The sequence below is a fragment of the Sebastes fasciatus genome, chromosome 4, assembly GCF_043250625.1.
Source record: "Sebastes fasciatus isolate fSebFas1 chromosome 4, fSebFas1.pri, whole genome shotgun sequence".
Taxonomy (NCBI): Eukaryota; Metazoa; Chordata; class Actinopteri; order Perciformes; family Sebastidae; genus Sebastes; species Sebastes fasciatus.
The window spans coordinates 4,594,601-4,617,635 of record NC_133798.1 but is presented as its reverse complement, the minus strand read 5'-3'; the positions used below and the strand labels follow the sequence as shown (position 1 = coordinate 4,617,635).

At 40.2% G+C, this 23,035-nt stretch overlaps 1 protein-coding gene across 4 annotated transcripts in view; it reads left to right on the top strand.

The window, feature by feature from the left end:
* LOC141765507 (NT-3 growth factor receptor-like) overlaps window positions 1-23,035 on the top strand; it is a 258,306-nt gene that overhangs the window by 56,997 nt on the left and 178,274 nt on the right. For all 4 annotated transcript variants that reach the window (XM_074631527.1, XM_074631525.1, XM_074631528.1 and 1 more), the window contains exons 2-3: window positions 7,807-7,881; window positions 9,547-9,618. In XM_074631527.1, coding sequence (XP_074487628.1) covers window positions 7,807-7,881; window positions 9,547-9,618 — 147 coding nt within the window. The remainder of the gene's footprint in view (window positions 1-7,806; window positions 7,882-9,546; window positions 9,619-23,035) is intronic.

Below are 23,035 nucleotides of genomic sequence, written 5' to 3'. Positions count from 1 at the left end.
GAAGAAGTTTCAGTCATAATCCAGACTAAAAACAACACAGTTTAAACTGACACATGCAGGAAGGATAGCTGGCTGGATGCTTTGGGTGCTCACCGCTTTGAATTATGTTTTTATATAGATTTTTTTATTTGCTCTACAGTCTGTTTCACACCGCCGGAGTCGGGGACGCAGCCGAAAGAAGGCTGAAATAGCCATACTCGTCACATACTTGCTAAAGTGCATCGTGAAGTGTAATCTGTTCATCCACTCTACCCTGAGAGCTTTTTATAATATCACTGCCCCATCTAGACGAATATATTTGACTTTTGAGTATTCCGTTTAATTAATAAATCTGTATGAATAATGATCTCTATCACTCATGATGTGATTGGTCACACTGATGGAACATAATTCCTATAATATTGGAGATTATAATGTTATTTTTTTTAAATAGGCTGTGTATAGTCTCAACGGGGTCTAACAGCATTTCATTGACTGTTTAAACTGACTCCTTTTGTTAAAGTAGCTGAACTGAAGTCACTGAATGCTGTTGAGCCAAGATCCAAATAGGTGTCTACAATTTAACATCTGTTCTATTTAATCTTTAAATCACCAAACAGATTATTACTGGATCAGATTGTGAGTTTATAGTCATGTCTCTATGTCTTTGATCCATATATTCTTTTAAATTTTCAACTATAATTTTTTTCATCTTCAGTTGCTGCTCCTGTGTTTTGTCCCTGTCAGATTAAAGCTGAACAATCCATCCATCCATCTTCAACCGCTTATCCGGGATCGGGTCGCGGGGGCAACAGCTCCAGCAGGGGACCCCAAACTTCCCTTTCCCGGGCCACATTAACCAGCTCTGACTGGGGGATCCCGAGGCGTTCCCAGGCCAGAGTAGAGATATAATCTCTCCATCTAGTCCTGGGTCTTCCCCGTGGTCTCCTCCCAGCTGGTCGTGCCTGGAACACCTCCCAAGGGAGGCGCCCAGGAGGCATCCGTGCTAGATGCCCGAACCACCTCAACTGGCTCCTTTCGACGCAAAGGAGCAAGGACTCTACTCCGAGTCCCTCACGGATGACTGAGCTTCTTACCCTATCTCTAAGGGAGACGCCAGCCACCCTCCTGAGGAAACCCATTTCGGCCGCTTGCACCCGCGACCTCGTTCTTTCGGTCATGACCCAACCCTCATGACCATAGGTGAGAGTAGGAACGAAGATTGAACGGTAGATCGAGAGCTTTGCCTTCCGGCTCAGCTCTCTTTTCGTCACAACGGTGCGGTAAAGCGAATGCAATACCGCCCCTGCTGCTCCGATTCTCCAACCAATCTCACGTTCCATCGTCCCCTCACTCGCGAACAAGACCCCGAGATACTTAAACTCCTTCACTTGGGGTAAGGACTCATTCCCTACCCGGAGTAGGCAAACCACCGGTTTCCTGCTGAGAACCATGGCCTCAGATTTAGAGGTGCTGATTCTCATCCCGACTGCTGAATATTTAAAATCTAATATAGGCTACAGCCTAATAGATTTACCACTTTATCATCCATTAAGGAAATGTCTGTCTGGTAAACAATGAATCAATGGACAACACTGAATAAAACTTTATTGTGTTATTGACATTTTTCCCCGCTCTGACTCAGACTCGGGCTCTTTTTTTTTAAGAATGATGTGTGCAGTCCACGTACACATGCATTCATATCACCACGTCCACTGGATTAAAACGGAGGTTCTGCCTGTTATCTACCTGTTGTCATGGTGAATTGTAGTATCAGAGCTCCATTGATGATGGCTTTTAAAGGTCCCATATTGTAAAAAGTGAGATTTTCTTGTACATTATATAATGTGTTTTTTGAACATTACAGTATGTTCTATTAGAAACCCAAACCCAAACCCAAAATACAAGTATGAACCTACAAATGAGCACGATATGGGACCTTTAATGTTCAGGTTCAACCTACTGACTCTGATCAGCTGTTCTGGAACCGAAAACTCAGAGTTTTCTATCTCAGGATTATTCGACTCAAGAGTTCAGGTTTAGGCAGAGTTTGTTAAACCTGCTACCTGATACAGCGCTTTGGCTTTTACAGTCAGGACCCCTCAACTCTGAACCACCTGCCCCAAGATCTGAAACTGCAGAAGCTGACATCTTCTCAAAACCTTTTAGTAATGCTACAGCACACTGTTATTTCCAACACATCATATCTGTTTTATTATTTTCTTATATGAGTGTTAGGTATTTTATTCCATATCCTTTTTGTATTATTTTAATTGTCTGATTTTATTTGCATCATAGCAGTCCTGAACTGTTTTAGTCCTGGTTCAACCATGTGAAGCATTTTGTAACTTTCCTTTGAAAAGTATTGTATAAATAAAGGTTTATTAAATAAATTATTATTTATTACTATTCATTGTCTATTCAGTGGAGGAGAGCTTTAATATTGTTCTGCTCTAGGACACTTCCAGGCATAACATTATACAATTTTGCACTCAAGGTCTTTTTTTTCTGTAATGTTTTCAAGCAAAACGGGTTCACTTGAAATACAAGGTTTTTAATGACAGGTTTTTCTTTTCCATCTATTTTTTATTTTTTTTTTCATCTTGGGATGTTTTTTAAACATCAATATGTTTCTTTTTTAATTCTTACTTTTATCCTAGTTTCAAGCATCTAGAGTTTATTGTTATTCTTTCCCTTTTTTAATATGTCTTCTTAAACTTTCATTCATGCATTGCTAAAGGCTGTTTTTGCTTTGCTGTACTCAAATACAATGGGTTCTGTTTAATTCCACATATGCTAGGGTGGATAGCTGATGTTCAATATAAACAGCCCTCAAAAATGTATCTGTTTGGCACGACCAGGAAGTGCCTTGAGAGTCAGAACAGGAGAATGACATGGTAGGAATTTGACTGAGCATCCTGTCTTGTCTTGCAGTACCTGAATAAATCAGGTCAATGTTTTTTTTTTTAGCTGTGCCTTGTGTTTAGTAATCTTTTTGTAATCCTAAACTGGAAAAACAAAGTTCGGAAACTTGTGTTTGGTGGATTATTTCTCTGTTGTTCCAATGCTAATGGTCATTGTATTTTACATCGTTGGAAAGCCTGTTTATTTACCTTCACAATGATGTCCAACTTGTAAGGATCATGCATTTGTGGGATGAGCAGCACAGCTGATTATGTGGGGAGCGCCCAAGAAAAATTTGCCAAAATGCTCCGTCAATGGTAAACAGTGTATTCTCCTGTTGGTGTTGACTCTTGTTTTGAGTTGTTTGGTGGATTGGATGATTGAACTCTCTATCAGTAACAAGGAACAAACATATTGATTGATTGAATCCACCGTCAGGAGCCTCAGTAGCGGTGGAAGATCCATACGCAGCCACAACAGCCTGGCACCTCCTCCTCATGCTGGTCACCAACTTGGTCACACGTTGCTGCGGGATGGCGTTCCATTCCTCAACCAGGATTCGTTGCAGGTCAGCCAGCGTGGTTGTGTTGGTCACTCTAACACGTACAGCACGCCCAAGCTGATCCCAAGTGTTGAATTGGGTTGAGGTCTGGACTCTTGGAAGGCCGTTCCATTCTCTCTGCTCCCACATTGTGGAGGTAGTCTGTGATAACCCTGGCTCTGTGGGGGTGAACGTTGTTTCTTGGAGGATGAAGTTAGGTCCCAGATTGTGGAGATATGGGATCGCCACTGGCTGCAGAATCTCATCCCGATATCTCACTGCATTGAGATGGCCTTCAATGATGACAAGCCTTGTTTTGCCAGTGAGGGAGTTGTAGCATTTATTCACCGACAGTCTAAACTGTACACACACTGCACTGCTAATAACTTCATACTCACTGTCAGTCACACATTCGCTCCCTCTCTCTCTCTGTCTCTCGACTGCACACTCGCTAACGTTACGGGCTGCCAGGCTTACAGTACACTGGCTGACGGAAACCCATCTTTTCTCGTCACCCCAGCAAACACATGAACTTTCTAGTAAACAAACACAATGTGTGCTGCACAATGTGATCTCCGTCATGTCGCCGGTGTTATGGCGAAGTCACCGACCTCGGCTCAGCAGATGCGCACGGCCTGTCAGACACTAGTGGCTCCATTAGTCCGTTTATATACAAACATAATATTATGTTTTACACATTGTCATATTGCTTATTATTAATGCAATACAAGCTGGATTTAGCGCCTGCACAGGTTTTTTAATTCATCAGAATGTGTCATGAAGAAAAAATGGTGTAAGCTTGTACACCGGACCGGCAAAATCGGAAATGGGCCCGACTCTATTGCATGTAGTTGTTTTTCATGGTTGTTCGTGGATATGTTTAAAGGCAGTGTAGTAATTTACTCCACACTGTTTTTTTAAACCAGTAGTAGTGCTTTTAAAGCATGAGGAGGTTGTCCGTTATAAGAAAGTCTTTTCTCAGTAAGAGTTTGATTTGCTCCAGCCAAGGCTGCTTTTAAATGTGAGCTGCATTTCAAGAAGGCTGCAGTGTGTTTAGTCCATGCTGTAATCTATGCAAAAAAAAAAGGCAACTTTGTTGCTGCAAGCGAAAAGGATTTAATTTATTACCAAGCAAAGCTCCTTCTTTGACACTGGCCGTTCGACAAGATTTTATATTCAGAGATGAAAAGTGGCTACTGTGAGTGCACAAAGCTGCCATGCAGAGAGAACTCAATGGGAATACTTTTAGAAGTTGAATTTAAAATGTGTTTGTGAATGGATCTGCTGTATAGACCTTCTTTTCATTGCCATTCTGGTAATGCTAGGGCAACAGCTTTGGTCCAAGATTACTTCCTGTCAGCTACTGCATTAAACATTGCAACAGGAAATACAAACACGTTTATGTCGTCAAGTTTGAAAAGGTCTATAATTATATCTCATTATTTTTACTCCTGTGTATGTACAGTATGTACTGTATGTATGTGTGTGCTTCCAGTGGGACCAGTAACTGGTGTGTTACTGGCTAATTAGATTTTGAATTGGATAATGGATCTGTCAATAAGTCAGTCGGCAACCAATCAATGTGCAGCTCCCACTGGTTCTGGAATGACAGTAGCTGGCCCAATCACAATGGCTGTATTCATACTATACTAACAGTATGTACTGATTTGGTGTACATTATGTAGTATGGGAACAAAAGCAAAATCTTCAGTATGCATCAGACCAGTCTACCTCACCTACTGTATCCCACAATGCAAAGCGCTGGAACGGTACAGGCTACGGTTACAACAACAACAGAAGCCAAAAATTGCCTGTTTTTTACATTTTCCGTAGCTATTTCATCACTAAATTCACTTCTGAACATTTCTGAGGCGAGAAATGAACTGTGTAGATTTTGAATATTGGCAGTTTTACGATATTAGATGGCGAATCGAACATTTGCTCCAAACGTTTTCGGAGCTGAGAAGCTCCACCAGCTGCCGTAATAGCTAGCTAGCGCCTGCTGCGGTTGCTACTTTGCCATCCGGGCGGTACTAGGAGTAGGTAGAGGAGAAAAGATGGGTCTTGAGACGGGACTGGAATAGGGTGAGGGTACAGATGTTGCTGGTATACAGAGGTAACCTTTTAATTGATTAATCAAGAAAATTATCAGGAGGTTAATCAGCCCTAGACTATTTACACATCCAGCAGCACCATTAGCATTCAATTGGAGTCCTGTGTGTCCGCCTGATGAATGTAAGGCCAATCTTTTAGCTCTGTTTTGGGTCTCTACCAACTCCTGAGGGAACTATCTGTTCCTTTAGCTGCTATACGCTCCACTATGTTCACCAGCCTCTAACTGTGTATGTCTTCTGTTTGCTGCTGAGCAGGAAGTGTGCAGTGGCTTTATCAGAGCTTTTTCACTGGAAACCAAGGCCTATTGAAGGAGGCTTAGGTCACGCTTCATCAACACATCATATCTTTAGGGTACAACACATGCGTAGTAAAAATCTGGTCTGTACTCGCCGAAATTTAGCCAATCACAACGCACAACCGCAGCTTCAGTTACACTGCGCATGTGTTATACCCCATACCTCAAGACCCATGTCCGCCGTGTCCCAGCCTCCTTCAATAGGCCTTGCTGGAAACAGCTTCTTGCTGTCTTGAGGTTGATGAAGGTGGAGATTTCTGTACAGAAAACCAAAACAAAGATTTGAAAGAGGCTAAAAAAGCTCTTTAGAGCCAAAGGGGAACTGCAGAGTTGATGACCATAATCTGCGGGTTTGTCACTATTAATGGTACCTTTCACATGACATAGCTATCAGGTCCAGTGTTATTATAAAGACTAGAACTCGGAGAGCGCAGACCTCCGCCAAGGTGCCTGAGTACGATATATTAAATGATTAATAGTTTACTGTATGTTGGAAGATTCTTGATGGTACGTGTTTAAACGTCACATGGTACGTGGTTTGCATGTCGAATTTTGTGTCAATGTGTTTGTGGTTATGTGCTCAAGGTAGAGTTGTGCTGTTAGATGATGATCTCGGGGATCGACGATGGTTAGAACAATCGCCAATAGCCGATGCTTTTGCCTATGTCAAGACGATATTTGGCTCATTTTACCATTAATGTATTACATTATTATTATTATTATTAGCAGTAGTATTAAATTGCTATTAAAATGTAATAGTCCTAGTTTCACGTTGCATTCCCTGGACGCATATAACCAACACTTGCGACACCGACATGCGGGCGTGCACACACACGCATGCTGTCCTCGCTACTGAATGGAGCAGTTTTTATGTAGTTATGTTGTCATTTAGCCTTTCAAAAACAACATTTTCACTGCTGTCACCCCCCCACCACCTCCCCGATCACCCAACTATAGTTCATGGGTGGAACAGAGAGAGAGAGAGAGAGAGAGAGAGAGAGAGAGAGAGAGAGAGAGAGAGAGAGAATATGCAAACAAAGGTGTTTTGGTGATGAATCAATTCCAGGAAGACAGATGGACAAACAGCACCTCTACCTGATCTTTCCATGCATAACTTTGTAACCAAACACACAGACAGGAGTGTTGTAGTGTGTACGTGCGCACACACAGACACACGGTCAGGGCCAGGAGGACGTCTCTGGGGTAAACAGATGTTCAGTGTGATGTGATTTGCGTGTTTTGATTTGTTGCCATCCGCTGCTGGATCCAAAATGGGCCACTATCCTGTTTCTGCTGCTGGGCTCCCACAAGTCCACGCTGCAAACTTTCATGGCCAACAAACCACAGCAGACAGTCAATTCAGACCATGTCTACATGAGCACTAAAAACTGTGAAGAACCACATTGAGGTGTGGTTAAACAGTTTACATTATTGCAGTAAAGTGTCGCTGAACTATTGTGTCTATACTCTGAATACCAAAGCTCACCCTGCCATAGTTACTCCTGTACACTACAATTATATGAGCAATACAGGTTTATATAACAAAAGCTTACATGTTTGTTAATTAGGATGATTCTTTGTGAATATCACAATGTGTGTCTCATTAAAGCTAATAACTTGTGTATTGAATGCTCTTGTTGCATTAGTGTCAGTAATAGATAGGACAAAAGTTAAAGGTACGTGATGGTATTTTGGGTTGTCATAATGCCAAACATTCTCTGGTTCCTCTCTGGTGTGGGCAGTTGCTGCTCTTCTTTGTTTTAATTTAATGTTGTTTTATAAATCAAATATTTTGGGGTTTTGAACTGTGGGTTGGACAAAACAAGAAATTTGATGACATCACCAAAGAAAATGTTGTTCATTTAATTGATTAATCCAGACGATAATTGGCAGATTAATCCATAATACAAAAAAAAAAAAAAACATTAGTTGCAGCTCCACTAATATGTCTTGTGTCTGTCCTACTTTCCAGTCACATTGAGAACTGGACTGGTCTGCAGACCCTGAGGGATGTGGACATGGAGCTCTACACTGGCTTACAGAGGCTGTAAGTAGTTACACACTTCTCTATGTTCCTTCATGTAGTGTTGTAATGTTTCTACTGCATATCACAAATAAAATGCCTTGCTGGGAATATTTCCCTCTCTTTCCCTTTCTACTCTATACATAACAACAACCAGGTGGTTTCTAGTCCCCAACGAGCCCCCAGGAAGAGTGCTGGGCATGGAGTAGAGATGTGTGCGACTAGTCGATAGAACGTTGTTACCCTCGCTAGTCAGCACCAGAAATACTAGTCGGTTAAACTTATTATTTAATTAATGTATACATTTAAATTTCATATTGACATATGCTGTGCTGTCTCAGCTGTTGCTGTGGCCAGCTGCTGGAATATTTATATTCATCATTTCTGTTTTTTCAACTGATTTTTCTGTAACTTTTGCAACACAAAGCATTCAAAAACAATCCTGAGCATTATACATGTTTTGAAACATTTTACCACCTTTTTGTTCCAATTTTGAACAATTCATAGTATATGTTTTCGAAAGCAAAGAATATTAGATGAAAGGAAAGATCAAAAGGCTTAAAAGCTTCAGTAGGCATATTTCTGGCTTTAAAAAAATCTAGCCTAGGAAACTTTGACCAATCACAGGTCATTTCAGAGAGAGAGAGCGTTCCTATTGAGCATTCCTATTGGCTGTGCTCCGGCAAATACGCCAAAAGTTGATGCAGACAACGCTTGCTGCAATATTTGTAAATGCAAAATGCAAAGCTGGGCAGTCGGGCAACACGTCTCACATGCGCTTCCTTCGATCTGCTGTGTGACTAATTAACACAATGTTCTAAATGCAGAACAATGTTGAAATTTAGAAATTGGAAATTATTTTTACAACTGAAATTACATTTATCTTATTAGGAGAGAGTAAAGTACTGAGAAAAATAAAACGGTACCGGTATCGGTTCAAATGTGAACGGTACCCAAAAATGAGAATCTGACAACATCAGTTTCAGAGATGGAAAGAAAATGTTGCTAATAGTTTAGCTTTTTGCTAATCGTAGCTGGCTCATGGCAGCTCACTGCTGCGCGTGGGAGAAGTTTGCCTTCAGAGCTTTCTGACAGAACGGGTTGATTTGAACCCAAACCATGATCTTTTCCTAACCTAACAAGGTAGTTTTGTTGGCTAAATCTGCTACGGTTATCAGAAGGCTGAACTATTAGCAACGTTTTCTCTCCATCTCTGAAACGCTTTGCGAGAATTGTAGCTATAGCTAGAGCCTCAAACGGGGCTTTACAGACCCACAAGTTTGCAAAGAAAACAGGACGGTAATTCTCATAGAATTTAACCTGAAAGGTTATTATGGTATTTTTGCCCAATGACACCAAGAATAAACTGCCTACCCCAGCTAAACTATTTTCTTTGTCAGTTATACACCAGAGCTAAAAAAAAACAAAAAACAAAGATGACAGGAAGTGTCTCATAATGTCCCTTCAGACAGTTATGGATCATGTCCTATGTCCGACAAGTTTTCTAATTTTTCTCTTCAAAAATCAAGTGTGAGGCACTTTTTTTTGTGATAGCAAATGTTTCTTTTGTTCTTTTTCTTTTGTGGTTCTTCCTATCAGTTTCTTCTTCTCCTCCTCTGACAATTATTCAGTCAAATTAATCATCAGAGCTCTTATTCTCTCCTCTATGTGTGTGCCTGTCTGTTATAGGACGATTACGAGGAGCAACCTGCATACGATCCAGGCTCGTGTTTTCTCCAAGAACCCGCACCTGCGCTACATGTGAGTACAATGTGCCTGCATACATAAATACAAAAATGAACATTGTCACTTATGCATGTTCTTGAGCACGAACAAAGACCTGCGTATGTCATGGAAAAGCACACTGTAGAGGAGAGAGAGAGGGGGCGGGGAGGGGGGGGAGGGGAGTCATCTTATAATCAGGGGCATCTTATATTAGGGCCAATATGGTGATAAAGTTGTGTGACATGTTAGAAGATTGTTTTGGCAAAATAATGTTTCCTGCTTGCAGCTTTAGTCTAAAAGCAATTACAATTAATAATAATGATATTTCTTCAAGATAAAAATACTTTTTTGGTGGAGGTGAGGTGGGGAGTTGTTGATTAATCAAACCGATGGGAAGCAGGATGATTGTACGACAGATTTTGACAGTGAGAGGGGGAAATTAGTTGAGCTGTGTGTAATAGAGGAACACTGTGAGGCAGAGAGGATCCTTCAAAATAGGCTACAAGAAAACCTGTCTGCCCAAATTATCATCATGAATTTCAGTTATTTTAAGCAGCGTTAGCCCTGCCAAAAGTTACAGAGTCACCAACAGACAGATTTTCACAACATTCCCTCAGTCTGCAATTCCTTTTATTCATAACGATTGATTTATTTGAAGCCTTACCGCTGAGAGTGCAACACAACTGTAGTATTGCATGGCCATTGTATTGGATTGTGTTACACTGTCAGACAAGTGTTCACCTTTTTTTGTCCACCCCTGTACATTGTTTTAATCCACAACAACATTTTATGTGGGCAGTATTGATTTTTATGTAGATTTTCTGTGATCATTTTTTTTTTTTTTGCTAGTTTGGTTTGCAGCTAACACAGCTGGTTAAAACACACCTTTGCATTTAGATTCCAGCTAAACAATAAAATGTAGTATACTATACAGAGTAGGGATGTTAATAATTAACCGCTATCAGTTAAACGATTAAAAGAAATTAAAAAAATTAAATGAAAAGCTGAGCAAAACTCAGAGGAGCGGCTTGTCACTTACAGGAGAATAGCTGGTCCACCTTAACAGCACCACCTTAAGTGAGTCTGAGCTGGTGTTACAGATACGGGAGCTTGGTTTGGGTCTTGAGGAGTTGTAGCATTTATTCACCGACAAACTGCACCACACACTGCACTGCTACTTTCACAGCTGCAATGCCACAGACAACCCCGAATTCATGCGGTCTATCGGACACTCGCCGAGTGCGCCGGGCTGACAGAGTACGCCAGGCAGACACACAGTGTGTCAGTGTGCTCACTTGACTGAGAGCTTGGGCGCATGTACCGGCAGTGAGAGTTTGGCGTCCTTGTGTCGTTCATTTTTGAATGTTTGTTTTTAATCGTTTTTAGATGTTTTTACATGTCCTCCTAGTGTTGCTGATCTAAAATGGATCTCCTTTATCCTGTCGCACTGTGGATTGTATATTGTCAATTGCTTGACTGCTACGTCAACGGGGCTGTCACACAGTACACCAGAGATGTGCTGCTGCAACTGAACTTTGTGAGTTTAGCTCGCGTGACAGATGTCATGTGTAACACCCAATTCAATTGGTAAAATACAAGTTTTAAGATGTTGTTGGATGCTTGGCCAACGCCAATGTTCGACTGCTAGAGCAGGAGGGATTTTTTAGATCAGCAAGTTCACAGTCCATCCAAAGAATTTCAATTTCTCTCGACATCAGTCTTCATCACAACGGATCCCGGGACAGTGGCTCGCAGTCTTTGGATTGGATCTCCTGACCTGTATAACACAGTCAGATTTACATTCAAACATCTACATCCAACTTCCTTATCTTTCCTTGATGCTGATCACACTAATAAATCTTTACGAATTTTTTAACAGCATACACAAACATCCACAAAACAAACCAAAAACATCGATAAGGGTTGTCTCCTACCAAAGGAAACAAGGAACAGGGCTCTCTTGAAACTTCAAAATGCCGACTTAAGTAACAATCTTGTGGGCTGCATTCTGGACTTTTTAACTGATGAAGGACATGGAGTGAGAGTAAATGGGACTCTGTCTTACCAAGTTTGCTCCTCCGTGGCTCCCCACAAGGATGTGTTCTTTCGCCCTTATTATTTATCCTCTACACAAATATGTGTCAGAGCAGGTGGGAAAACAGGACCGTGTTAAAGTACGCACATGACTCTGTTACTGTTAGTAGGCTCCAGGACAATGAGACCAGCCACGGCCCGGTCAAGGACGACTTTGTCAGGCGGTGTGAGGAGTCCCATCTTCAATTAAACATGTCTAAAACCAAAGATATGATTTTCGAAGACATGGATATGGCTTCATGTGTGTATGAAGCCGTATCCGTCAAGAGTCAGACAGTGGAATGTGCGCAAACTTATAAATATCTTGGGACAATTATTGACTCAAAGCTCAACTTTGAAGTTAATTGTGAAGCAGTGTGCAAAAAAGGGGAACCAGCTTCTGTTCTGCTTGAGGAAACTGGCCTATTTTCACATTGACAAAACCTTGATGACCTTATTTTATCGTGCTTTTTTCTTTTTTTTTTAAATCAATCTTGTCTTTTTCTTTGGTTTCATGGTTTGGAAACTTATCTTTAAGGAACAGAAATTGTCTGAATCAGATTGTGAAATGGTCTAGTAGGCTAATTGGTGAGACACAGCTTTTAACCAGGGTCCCTGTACACCAGACAGTGACACAGCGGATAACCGACTCCATTTTAAATGATGACTCCCATCCTTTGCACCCTGAATTTCAGCTTCTTCCTTCCGGACAGAGGTTTAATGTCCCAAGGTGTAGAACAAAGCGGAAGCCATCACTCAGATGAAGAAGTTTAGCAACACTGTACAGATGTTATAGAAGCAATGCTTGCTTATTTGTTTATATGTATTCATTGTATATTGGTTTTAGTGATCACTGGAGCTTTGAGCATTTTTATAATGTTAGTCTATGATCTGTTTCTCTAAAATGTGTGTCACGATGGATACCTTGTCTTTTTACTGCAAACCAAATTTACATATGGGTACAAATAAAGTAACCTGAACCTGAACTTGAACACAGCTAACAACCTCGCAGCTAAACTAAATGATGCGGTGGAGACTTACAGGGAAAGTGGCTGCATGCGTCCGCGACAACGCACGCGGCATCGTGGCCGCTACAGGAACTCTCCCGGTCAGCTGAACTGAGGACTCAGTTGTCTGTGTTGCGTATACACTGCAGCTGGTGATAAATGGCGGAGTTAAACGGTTTGTGAATCAGCTTATCATTGCAGCTGGGCGACTTGTTAGGCACTAAAACCAAAGCACCGCTACATGCAACGCACTAATGTCGTCACTTAACGGTTAATGATCGGGTTGGCTATCATTTAGAAAAAAAATTCCAAATTAGCATCCCTAATGTAGAGTATTCTATTTCATACCTAGTACTACATATTCAAAGGTTACAGTTAGTTGTGTTGGAAATTAAAAAAATATATATATTTATATAAATATGTTAACATTAACATTAGAAGGAAGTAATGTTCTCTTGTATCTAGTGAGTTTGTTGAATTTGGACCTTCTGCTGCTCTGCTGATCTTTTCCTCATATACTGACTTTGCAGTGTATTTTAAATTTTTCATCAAACATTTCTGGTCTTTTTTCTGTGTAACCATGAATCAAATATGATTCCGATATGAACAGGGTTGCTGGGTTTTCAGTATTTGAAACATTGTATCTAGTAAGCTTGTCAATTTTTTTTGATACTGCTGAATAGGGCTGGGATGATATGCTCATCTCTCCATTCGGTACTATCACAATACTTGGGTGCCGATTCGATATGTATTGTGATTTTTGCGATTCAATATTACAATTTACTGCGATTCTTGTTAACTCTTTTAACACCAGACCAGGGGCAGAAGTCGAATCTTCTAGTACTTTGGTAAATCTCTAAAATTATACCGTAAAAACTTTTTTGATTTTCAGCATAAATGTAGTCAGAGATGTCCTGAAGTCAAATATATCAGTTATTGTCAGGAATTATTTATACTTTTTTTTTCCAGCAACCTAAAAATCAAAGAATAAAGACATTTCCCTCAAATAATTAGTGGTATTTTTTTTTTATTTATAAAGGAGCTGTTTAGTCTCCTTTCTATATACGTATTTTAGGTATAGTCTTTGTTAAAAAAAGAAATCGCCAACGACCCCTCTTCTCCCCCTCAAGCTTACTTTCACATATCTGCTTTATTTTACTGTTTCGCTTTCCAGCTACATTTTGCTGCTTCATAATAAAAGCTTTTAAATAACAAAATAACGGGGGAATTTTATTGTGAAGAATACAGGAAATGAGGTGTGTTTATCACCCTTTTACAGCCGCTCCTTTGAGTAGCGGGTAACTGAGACACTGGAACTCAGCTTGTGTCTTGAGGAGTTGTAGCATTTATTCACCGACTGTACACACACTGCACTGTTATGCTCACAGCTAGTTACAGCTGACTTCCTCTCACCGTCACTCCGTCACACACACACACTCCCTCGCTCTCTCTCTCTCTCTCTCTCTCGCAATCGTTAATCTCACAACCTACGCACTGAGTTATTCCTTAAAGGAGTTTTCTACTTCTATAACACATTTTAGTTTAAAAAATATCTTAAAAATACATAATTCCCCGATGTCTAGGCCCCGGCGGGGAGTCATCTCAGACCCGTCAGGCTTGCAATATATTGGCGGAATCTCTGTATTCAACATAATTGAATATCGTTTTGTTATCGTGGACACGTGAGGACCATTATCGTGGCAAATCAATATCGTGTCTAACGATAATCACGTTATATCCCCTAAACCTGTGTGTAAAGTAAAACCAGAGCTGACCATGAAAGCATTTTTAAAAAAAACAAAACATATGAGATATAACATATAACATATAACATATATAAGCTACATGACGGTGTAACTTGCTGATGACATGACATCACATCCCAAGCCACAGTGCTGTGGTGGGTTTATCTGCGCAAAGCTGTGTGTAAACTCACATTATACTGCAACACATGCGCTGCAAACCGTGAGCCACTTTCTCGGTAGGATGGGACACTTGTAAGCGCTACTCTACTGTATATGCTTGGAATTACATTTCCTTTGTGTTTCTATGCTGCACAGATTTATGTTCCCTTCCACTTACCTATGCTGCAGGCAGAGGTTACATTTGTCAGGGCTGCCAAGTAAGTAAGCCGTGTTCAAGGTGAGGTGGCCCATAAACCAGGACTTAATATCCTGTTACAGTGTAGGGGCTTTAACGGAGCACTGCAGCCAGCATAGACCAGCAACCCGTAATGACTTCTAATAACACATTCATGTGTGAGTGTGTTGTTGGACATGCTGGCTGTGAAATATGTCACAGTGATCCACTGTGACATATTATGGATTTATGATGCAATGATCCGCTGCTTTTTTTTTTTTTAGATTTGCTTTAAGTCAGGGGTCTCCAACCTTTTTTTCCTCTGAGAGATACTTTGACAAAATGAAAGTGGCCGAGATTTGCTCATATTTTATATTATTAGTAACATTTATTCACATTGCTCAGCTTATGGTCCTTGAGTAACGTTACTGCCGTCATCGCCTCTTTTACAATGCTTCGTTAGGATGTGCGCCACTTTAAACAAATCCTCTGTTGCTGCGTTGGACTTCTTCGTCAGTTTGGTAAACAGAGACCGTCGTCTTTTAAGCGTTGTTTTCAGCTCCTTTACCTTCCCTGTTCGTAGACTGCTACCAGCCAGAAAGTACTGTGAAAAGTTGCCATGGACTTTGGTGAAGTGGCGCTCGACATTACATCTTCTACCGACTGACACGCTCACACCGCAAATGAGACACACACACGCTTGTCATTCACATTTGTGAAAAAAAATAAATCTGTTTCCCATTCCTCATGAAAATAGTATGTTTTTTTGCCTTTTCTTGACCTGGCTATTTTCTGCGGTCATTGTCAGATCTGGTATGTGCTTTCTAGCCTGCTAACATCTCATAATGTTACGACGTCACTGATGTAACCAAACTTGGCAGCAGTGTAACTCGTTTAATTGACAGCCGATTGGCAAATAATCAGTTTGTGTCAGAAGGGGGTGGGACGTCTGAGAATTGGATTGGATAGAAATTTAGGTTTACCAAGTGACTTTGTCTTATCAAATTTGTTTACATATTCTTTGAACCTTTGGCGAGGGACTCAGAAACGGATCGTGAGCTAAAAAGCTGAATACAGATTATGCCACGCTTTCTGCCTTTCTGCCAGCATAGCCAACACATCATTGAACCAAACCAAGCTGCTGTTCAGGGCCCCACAACCGCAGTGGGAAAAAAAATATTTCTTACAGGTTTTTGGATTGGATTGGTTTGATCCAGGGCTGCCCCAGTTGTCTCTGAAAGTTACTACTATTCCCTCAGTGCAAAAAGCACAGTTATATAAATATTTAAGGTTGGTTTTACTGTCTCATTTTCATGGTTTCACTTTGTCTTTGTTTGGAGTAGTAACCCTGTCCGAGAATAGCGTGCTGAAGACCTTATCTAGGGCATAAGAGGACATTTGCATGATCTTCATTGAGCAATTGGCAGGTCACAGAAGTAATTATCAATAGCTGACAGTATATTAAAACGGACCCTAAACAAGAACACCAACCAGAGCAAATGTAGGTTTTTTACACATAATGCGGGAAGTAAACAGAAACAATCAGGTTATCCCAAAACTGATTCATTATGAAGATAAATAGAAAATTCATGGCACACTTTAAAAAATGCATTAAGACCCAGAGAAGTCAAGTCAAGTCAATTTTATTTGTACAGCCCAAAATCACAAGTCTACCTTGCATACAGTGCAGTACAGAACACTTCACTGCAGCTTTTAAATGTTCAGTGAACGACCAAAACAGCAGGCAACATGTTGAGGAAAACTATATGTAGCCGCACCATTCCACAATGTGCTGCTTTATCCAAGTCGTAGTTAATGTATGCCCCCACCTCACAGCAATAAAATACATGTATCTGTAATTGTACTTCAGCGTTTTATTCAGGAACATCAACAGAGATGTCCATCTCAGCCAGTCGATTAGACTGTTGTCAGGCTATTAAATAGGTGTTATCAGTCGCTATAAGCCCCATAGATGTGGGCCAATAAGGGCCTACTACACCCACTAGTAGGTTTTATCATCTAGTGGCATGGTAGATCACCGAAAGAAGGTATAAAAGAACATGACAGCGACCTCTAGTGACCGTAGTAATTATGACGCGAGCAGAAACTGAAGTCAGGTGCTCTAGTATAGACAGTGTGAAACTCCATAAGGGGTGAAGGTTGGGGACAATGGATGGGACACAAAACACGGGACTTTCACCCAGGAGTCCGGAGTTTGCATCCCGTGTGAAACTGGTAGTTGTCTTTGTACTTATTTTAATCCAAAACACAATGTTTTTCCCTAAACTTAACCAAGCGTTTTTTTTTGCCTAAACCTAAAGAATTTGTAATTGTATTGCCTCAACCTAACTAAGTGTTGTTGTTTTGTTTTTTTGCATAATCCTAAAGAAGTTGTAGTTTTGTTGCCTAAACCTAAAGAAACCTTTTTGTTTGTGTTCAAACGTTACGTTTCATTCAGTTTTACAACATGTTAGAATGTGTTGCTTTTAAGTTTCACTTTTACAACATAGTAGGCGCAGTAGGCCCTTAATGACCCATATCTATGGTGCTTATAGCGACTGGTAACGCCTATTTAATGGCCTTACAACAGTCAAATCGGGTGTCTCAGCAGTCTAATGGGCAAAAGATAGCTGCAGTTAAGGCCTATCAAGTAACTTACATTGTAACATATACTGTGTTTGTATGTTTCTTTTTTTTGCTTTTGCATCACCAATCTCAACTTGGACCAGAATCATTTGGTAATATAATAAATGCACTGTACATATAATAACTAAAAAAAGTGGATTTGGTGTGAAGTTCCGTTTGAGAAGGCAAACAAACTCTATCTGTATATAAGACAATTCTGTCTAAATGAGGAACTACCATTGAAAATTCTAGACTCATTGTTATTGAAAAGAATGTGGTGTGGTAGAAATATCAAAGTACAAGCAAGAACAGTATAATGATTTGTCACTTTTCATTAGTGATGCTGACATACATGCAGCCTAGAGATAAACGGACATCAATAATCATTTAACATCCTGTGACATCAAATAACCTCCACTACAATGCATGTGCTATATAATTTGCATTGTCTGTGTCTCCCATACATAGATGATTATATTATAGCTTTGTATGACTGCGACAAATGGAATAATAATGTCTTTGGAAGGAAGCAAATCATTTGCATTCCTTTATTAAAGGGCAACAACACCCTCAAAGTCTGCCAGAGCGCTCTCTCCCAGCCAAACCTTCACATCCAAGCAGGCACATACAAGCTCATTTTAAACAAAAAAAGCTGTTTCTACACACAGTATGCATCTTGTTGTAAAAATCACAAGTATTAACATCATATGCCGTCAAGAATCCATATAATTATGTGCGCAAAAAAAAAGATAATGTTGAGTTCCTCTTTAAGCTCTGTCTGTAAAGTGCTTTTCTCCAGAGTTATGACTTAATACTGGCAGTAGATACACAATTCTTTGACAGACTGGGATGTTAAAGTTATATTAAAGCAGAATGCATGAGGAAATGTACTAAGTAAGTATTACATCCTCGTCATGGTGAATGTAAAATACTATGGTAAATGGTAAATGCTACATTTATTAAGCACACAGCTGATGTGAGAGAATCATTAGCATTAATTTTCTCTTCTACATCTTGACATCTTGTATCGTCTGGCATGGCGACTGTCTCCAAGGAGGAAACAGTGGCCAATCAGGGCTTCAGTTGGCTCCACATGGGGGTGGCCATGGTAGTGCTGCTGAGACTTCCTTAACATCAGGAAGTGGGCAGATGGTGTTTGCTTCTCTCTGTGTATGGGTATGTGGATTTGTATGCGCGTGTTTTTGTGGGTTGCTAGGAAACTTGGACGTTCTCAGTCCTCTATACTCCTCTTCGAACAGGCCCGTGCTTAATGAATTTTACCAAGTTGTTAAGGATATTAATGATGGAAAAAAAAATCTAACTAATTTACTTTCACCACATTCTGATTTAAAGGTCCCATATTGTAAAAAGTGAGATTTTCATGTCTTTTATGTTATAAAGCAGGTTTAAGTGCCATATAAATACTGTTAAACTATCAAAACTCTCAATATACGGAGAAATACACACAGCCCGTATTTAGAAATTGTGCGTTTGAAACAAACCGTTAGGATTTCTGTCCATTTGTGATGTCACAAATATACAATATTTAGACCATTACACGGTTTTAAATGTAAAGTGTCCCAGTTTATTTCCGGTTGCAGTGTATGTAAATAACATCAGCTGACGACAGGAAGTAAACATGGACCCAAACTGTTGCCTAGCGACGCAATTCCGTTGCAATTCCGTTGCAATTCCGTTGAAATGCACCAAAACGGAGTGTTTCAGACAGAGGGTAAATACAGGTATATTCAGGCAGACAGTATGAGGAAAATAAAGGGTTTTTTGAACATTACAGCATGTAAACATGTTCTATAAGAAACACAAAATACAAGTATGAACCTGAAAATGAGCTCGATATGGGACCTTTAACTAACCACAAACTTCACTGGAAATATATTAGGTTTATTCAGTTGTGGTTATAGAACATTGGGTATGAGTGTATATGTTTCATTCCAAATTGTCAGACAGCCAAACCGCTTAAACATACAGTGCAGTATAACATTAATTTGGCCATGTTTCAAACCGTCTTATGTTTTTATATTAACAATAACATGCTACTTTAAAGGAGTTACTCATAGTAAGAACATTATCACCAAACGCTGCAGTTCCCCTCAGTTTTATGGAGCTTTATAGCGACTTTCAGCTCATTATTTTGGTTGTCCGGCCCTCAACTTTACTTTTTTGGTTCATACTCACAGCTCACATAGCGTTGTTTTCTGCTGCAACAGGCAGCTGTTTTGATAAAGCCACTGTACACTATCAGCAAACAGGAGACAAACACAGTCAGAGACTAGCTGGTGAACATAATGGAGCATTTAGCATCTGAAGAGACACAGATTTCCCTCAGGAGTTGGTGGAGACCAAAAACAGAGCTAAAAGAGAGATAATATTGAATATTGCATTCATCAGGTGGACACAAACACGACTCCAAATGAATGATCATGTTGCTATGTGTCTGTTGGATGTATAAATAGGCGACTGCTAACAAGTTGTCATATCAAATTAAAAGGTGATATGTCAGTGTTGGGTTTACAGCTTGTTTCTGCTGCCTCAAAGTGGCCAAGGCAATCTGTTATTCCAGGTGTAAGATGAGCTCTATATGGTCATGAGTCAAGTATTTGTTAGCTAACCTGGCTAGTATTGTCAATGCTTCCTGTGGTTGTGCAATAAAAGTCTTCCACTTCCTGCATTCATTATGAAACAAACAAAACTTGTATGTTAGTATTAACATTAGCTTTATTAGTGATGATTACCAAAATAAATATACGTTGCAGTGTCTTGACAATACATTGGTGAATGTAGCTACTATAAACTATGTAAATTTAAATACAAGCCCACAGTGCCAAACAGTGGTTTTAGTCAACTACTCAACTAGTTTAGCAATTGGTGAAACCCCTGATACTCTATGTTATACAAATGTGGGTACAAGGTACAGTTCTGAGCAAAACTCAGAGGAGCGGCATGTCACTAAAATGAGAATACCGGTCCACCTTAAGGGTCAGTCCAAATAAGCCTGGGCAGATCTTGTCACTAACTTCGGGACTAACCCCATTCACTTTAATCAACAGGTGGTGAGCAAGACACGGAAACTTGGCTTGGGTCTTGAGGAGTTGTTGGATTTATTCTAGCCAAAACTGTACACACACTGAACGGCTATGTTCAAAGCTATAACATTACTGCTGACTTCATACTCACTGTCACACACACACACACACACACACACACACACACACACACACACACACACACACACACACACACACACACACACACAAGCTCTCTTTCTCTCTCGCTCTCTCGACCACACACTCGATATTGTAATCCCGGGACACACCAGGAACGTCAGAGCGCGTGGTGGCTGTGTTACCTGTTGTTTTTTATTTCGGCGTCTGTGTTTACAGGTTAGAACAGCCACACTGCACGCCTCACGCACATCACACGCATCTCTTCTAGAGAATAGAGGTCTTGCATATTATTTTTATTCTGAAATACTGTATGTGTTGGACAGTTTTTTAGAACATGCAGTGACTTTGAGAGCTCCATAAATTAATATAGTACGGGTTTTAATTGTCGATTATTACTATTATTTACAAATTACCACGTCTTTACCTTTCTCTGTCAAAAATAAATATAAATGATATTTTTAATGAAATGAAATGGCCATTAAAAGGCAAACTCTATGTAGAAAGAAAGGGCTGAAAGCAGCAGCTGCAGCAGCAGAAACGCAGCAGACAAGCATCTGAAACGCAGCTGGTGTGAACGACCGACGCGTAAATCGTGCAGCCACCATGCCACGCAGCCACCACGCCCTCCTGACGTTCCCTGTGTGTTCCGGGCGATATGCACACAACCTATGCACAGAGTTATTCCTTAAAGCAGTTTGCTACTTTCAAAACATCTTAAAAATACATTAAAAAAAATCCACGATGCTTAGGCCCAGCGGGCCCACTGGCGGAAACCCTTGCGGTAAACTAATTCAGAGTTACAACAACTCAGTACACTTCAACAGCACCACAAACTGTAGCCTCCAAAATAACCACACGGTTGAATCCAGACCTCTCCAAAACACAAACTGAACCTCAAGTTATTACTGGGCTGCTGTATTAGACGGCATTGATTTTGTCATTGAACTTTCTGTGTAAAGTTTCTCAAAGTCACAATTGTTTACAGAGAGAGAACTCTGTAAAACACAATTAGTCTGATGTGTTTGTGGACAACACATGACAAGTGTTCACCTGATTGACAAGTGGAACAACCATAGACTGCACTGCGTCACACCCACACAGACACAGACAGAATGACTGACAGTTTTAATTACCGTGGCAACACCTGTCATTTCACAGCCTAGTCAGTTGTTCTGAAAATAGCCCATGCTAATCAAGTGTGTGTGTGTGTGTGGTATTGTCCTCTGAGTTTCATCTTTGACAGTCATTATAGATAATAAGCATAGACAATCCTATAATGTATGCAGTAACGAGAGTAAATGGACAGAAAAAATATAGAGAGCTGCCATTAAGAACAGTCATGATTACAGTGATGACGATGTGGTGGTGATGATGGTTGTAGAAGTGATGATGATGATGGTGGTGTCAATATATCCGTCCATATTTTAGTCACATATGCAGGTCAGGGTTATGAAAGGTGTTTAAAAAGTCTTTCTCAGTAGCACCAAACTCCCAGTACGTGAGACAAGGCCGTAAAAATGTAGTGTAGTTTATTCCCTCATGCAGAACAGAGACTGTGTCGTAAGATCATAGCACGTTAAGTCTTACATTGCAAAGTCTAATCTTAGCCTGAAATCTATTAGCATGATCCATCTTATTTCCACATTGTCATAACATGACTGAACTATCTATTAGTATGTTTCACAAAGTCATAAAAAAAGCAATGAAAATAGCTAAAAGACACCCAAATCGAAAGAGATTAGTGGTTGTCCAAATATAGTTGAAGGAAGTTATGCAGTTAGGTCAGGCTGTTCTCATTCACTGTTCATACTTATACCTATGAAAGGTTATGCACTGTAATTAGTATATAATCCAGGTAATCGTGAGCCAGGACGTGCAAGGCTGCCTCTAAGGAAGTCAGGTGACGTACTATAAAGTCTGTGTCAGGAGGAGGTCGGGGTGGATGAAGTCATGTGTTAAACAAACACGTGACTTTCAATGAGGAGATTGCTGTTCATGCCCCGTGTGAACTTGGCTTCGGCTTAGTCGGTGTTACCGGTGTTACACGATGGTCTGGATTACTCCAAATACATTACGTGCCCACCGGTATTTGAACCCAAAGCACGATCTTTAAGATCTTTCACGAACTTAAAGGGGACATATCATGCTCATTTTCAGGTTCATACTTGTATTTTGTGTTTCTACTAGAACATGTTTACATGCTGTAATGTTCAAAAAACACTTTATTTTCCTCATACTGTCTGTCTGAATATACCTGTAGTCACCCTCTGTCTGAAATGCTCCGTTTTAGCGCATTTCAACGGAATTGCAAAGGAATTGCGTTGCTAGGCAACAGTTTGGGTCCATGTTTACTGATGTCATTCACATACACTGCAAAAGGAAACAAACTGTGACACATTTAGAATGTTTACATGTAAAAACGTGTAATTGTCTAAATATTGTATATTTGTGACATCACAAATGGACAGAAATCCTAACGTCTTG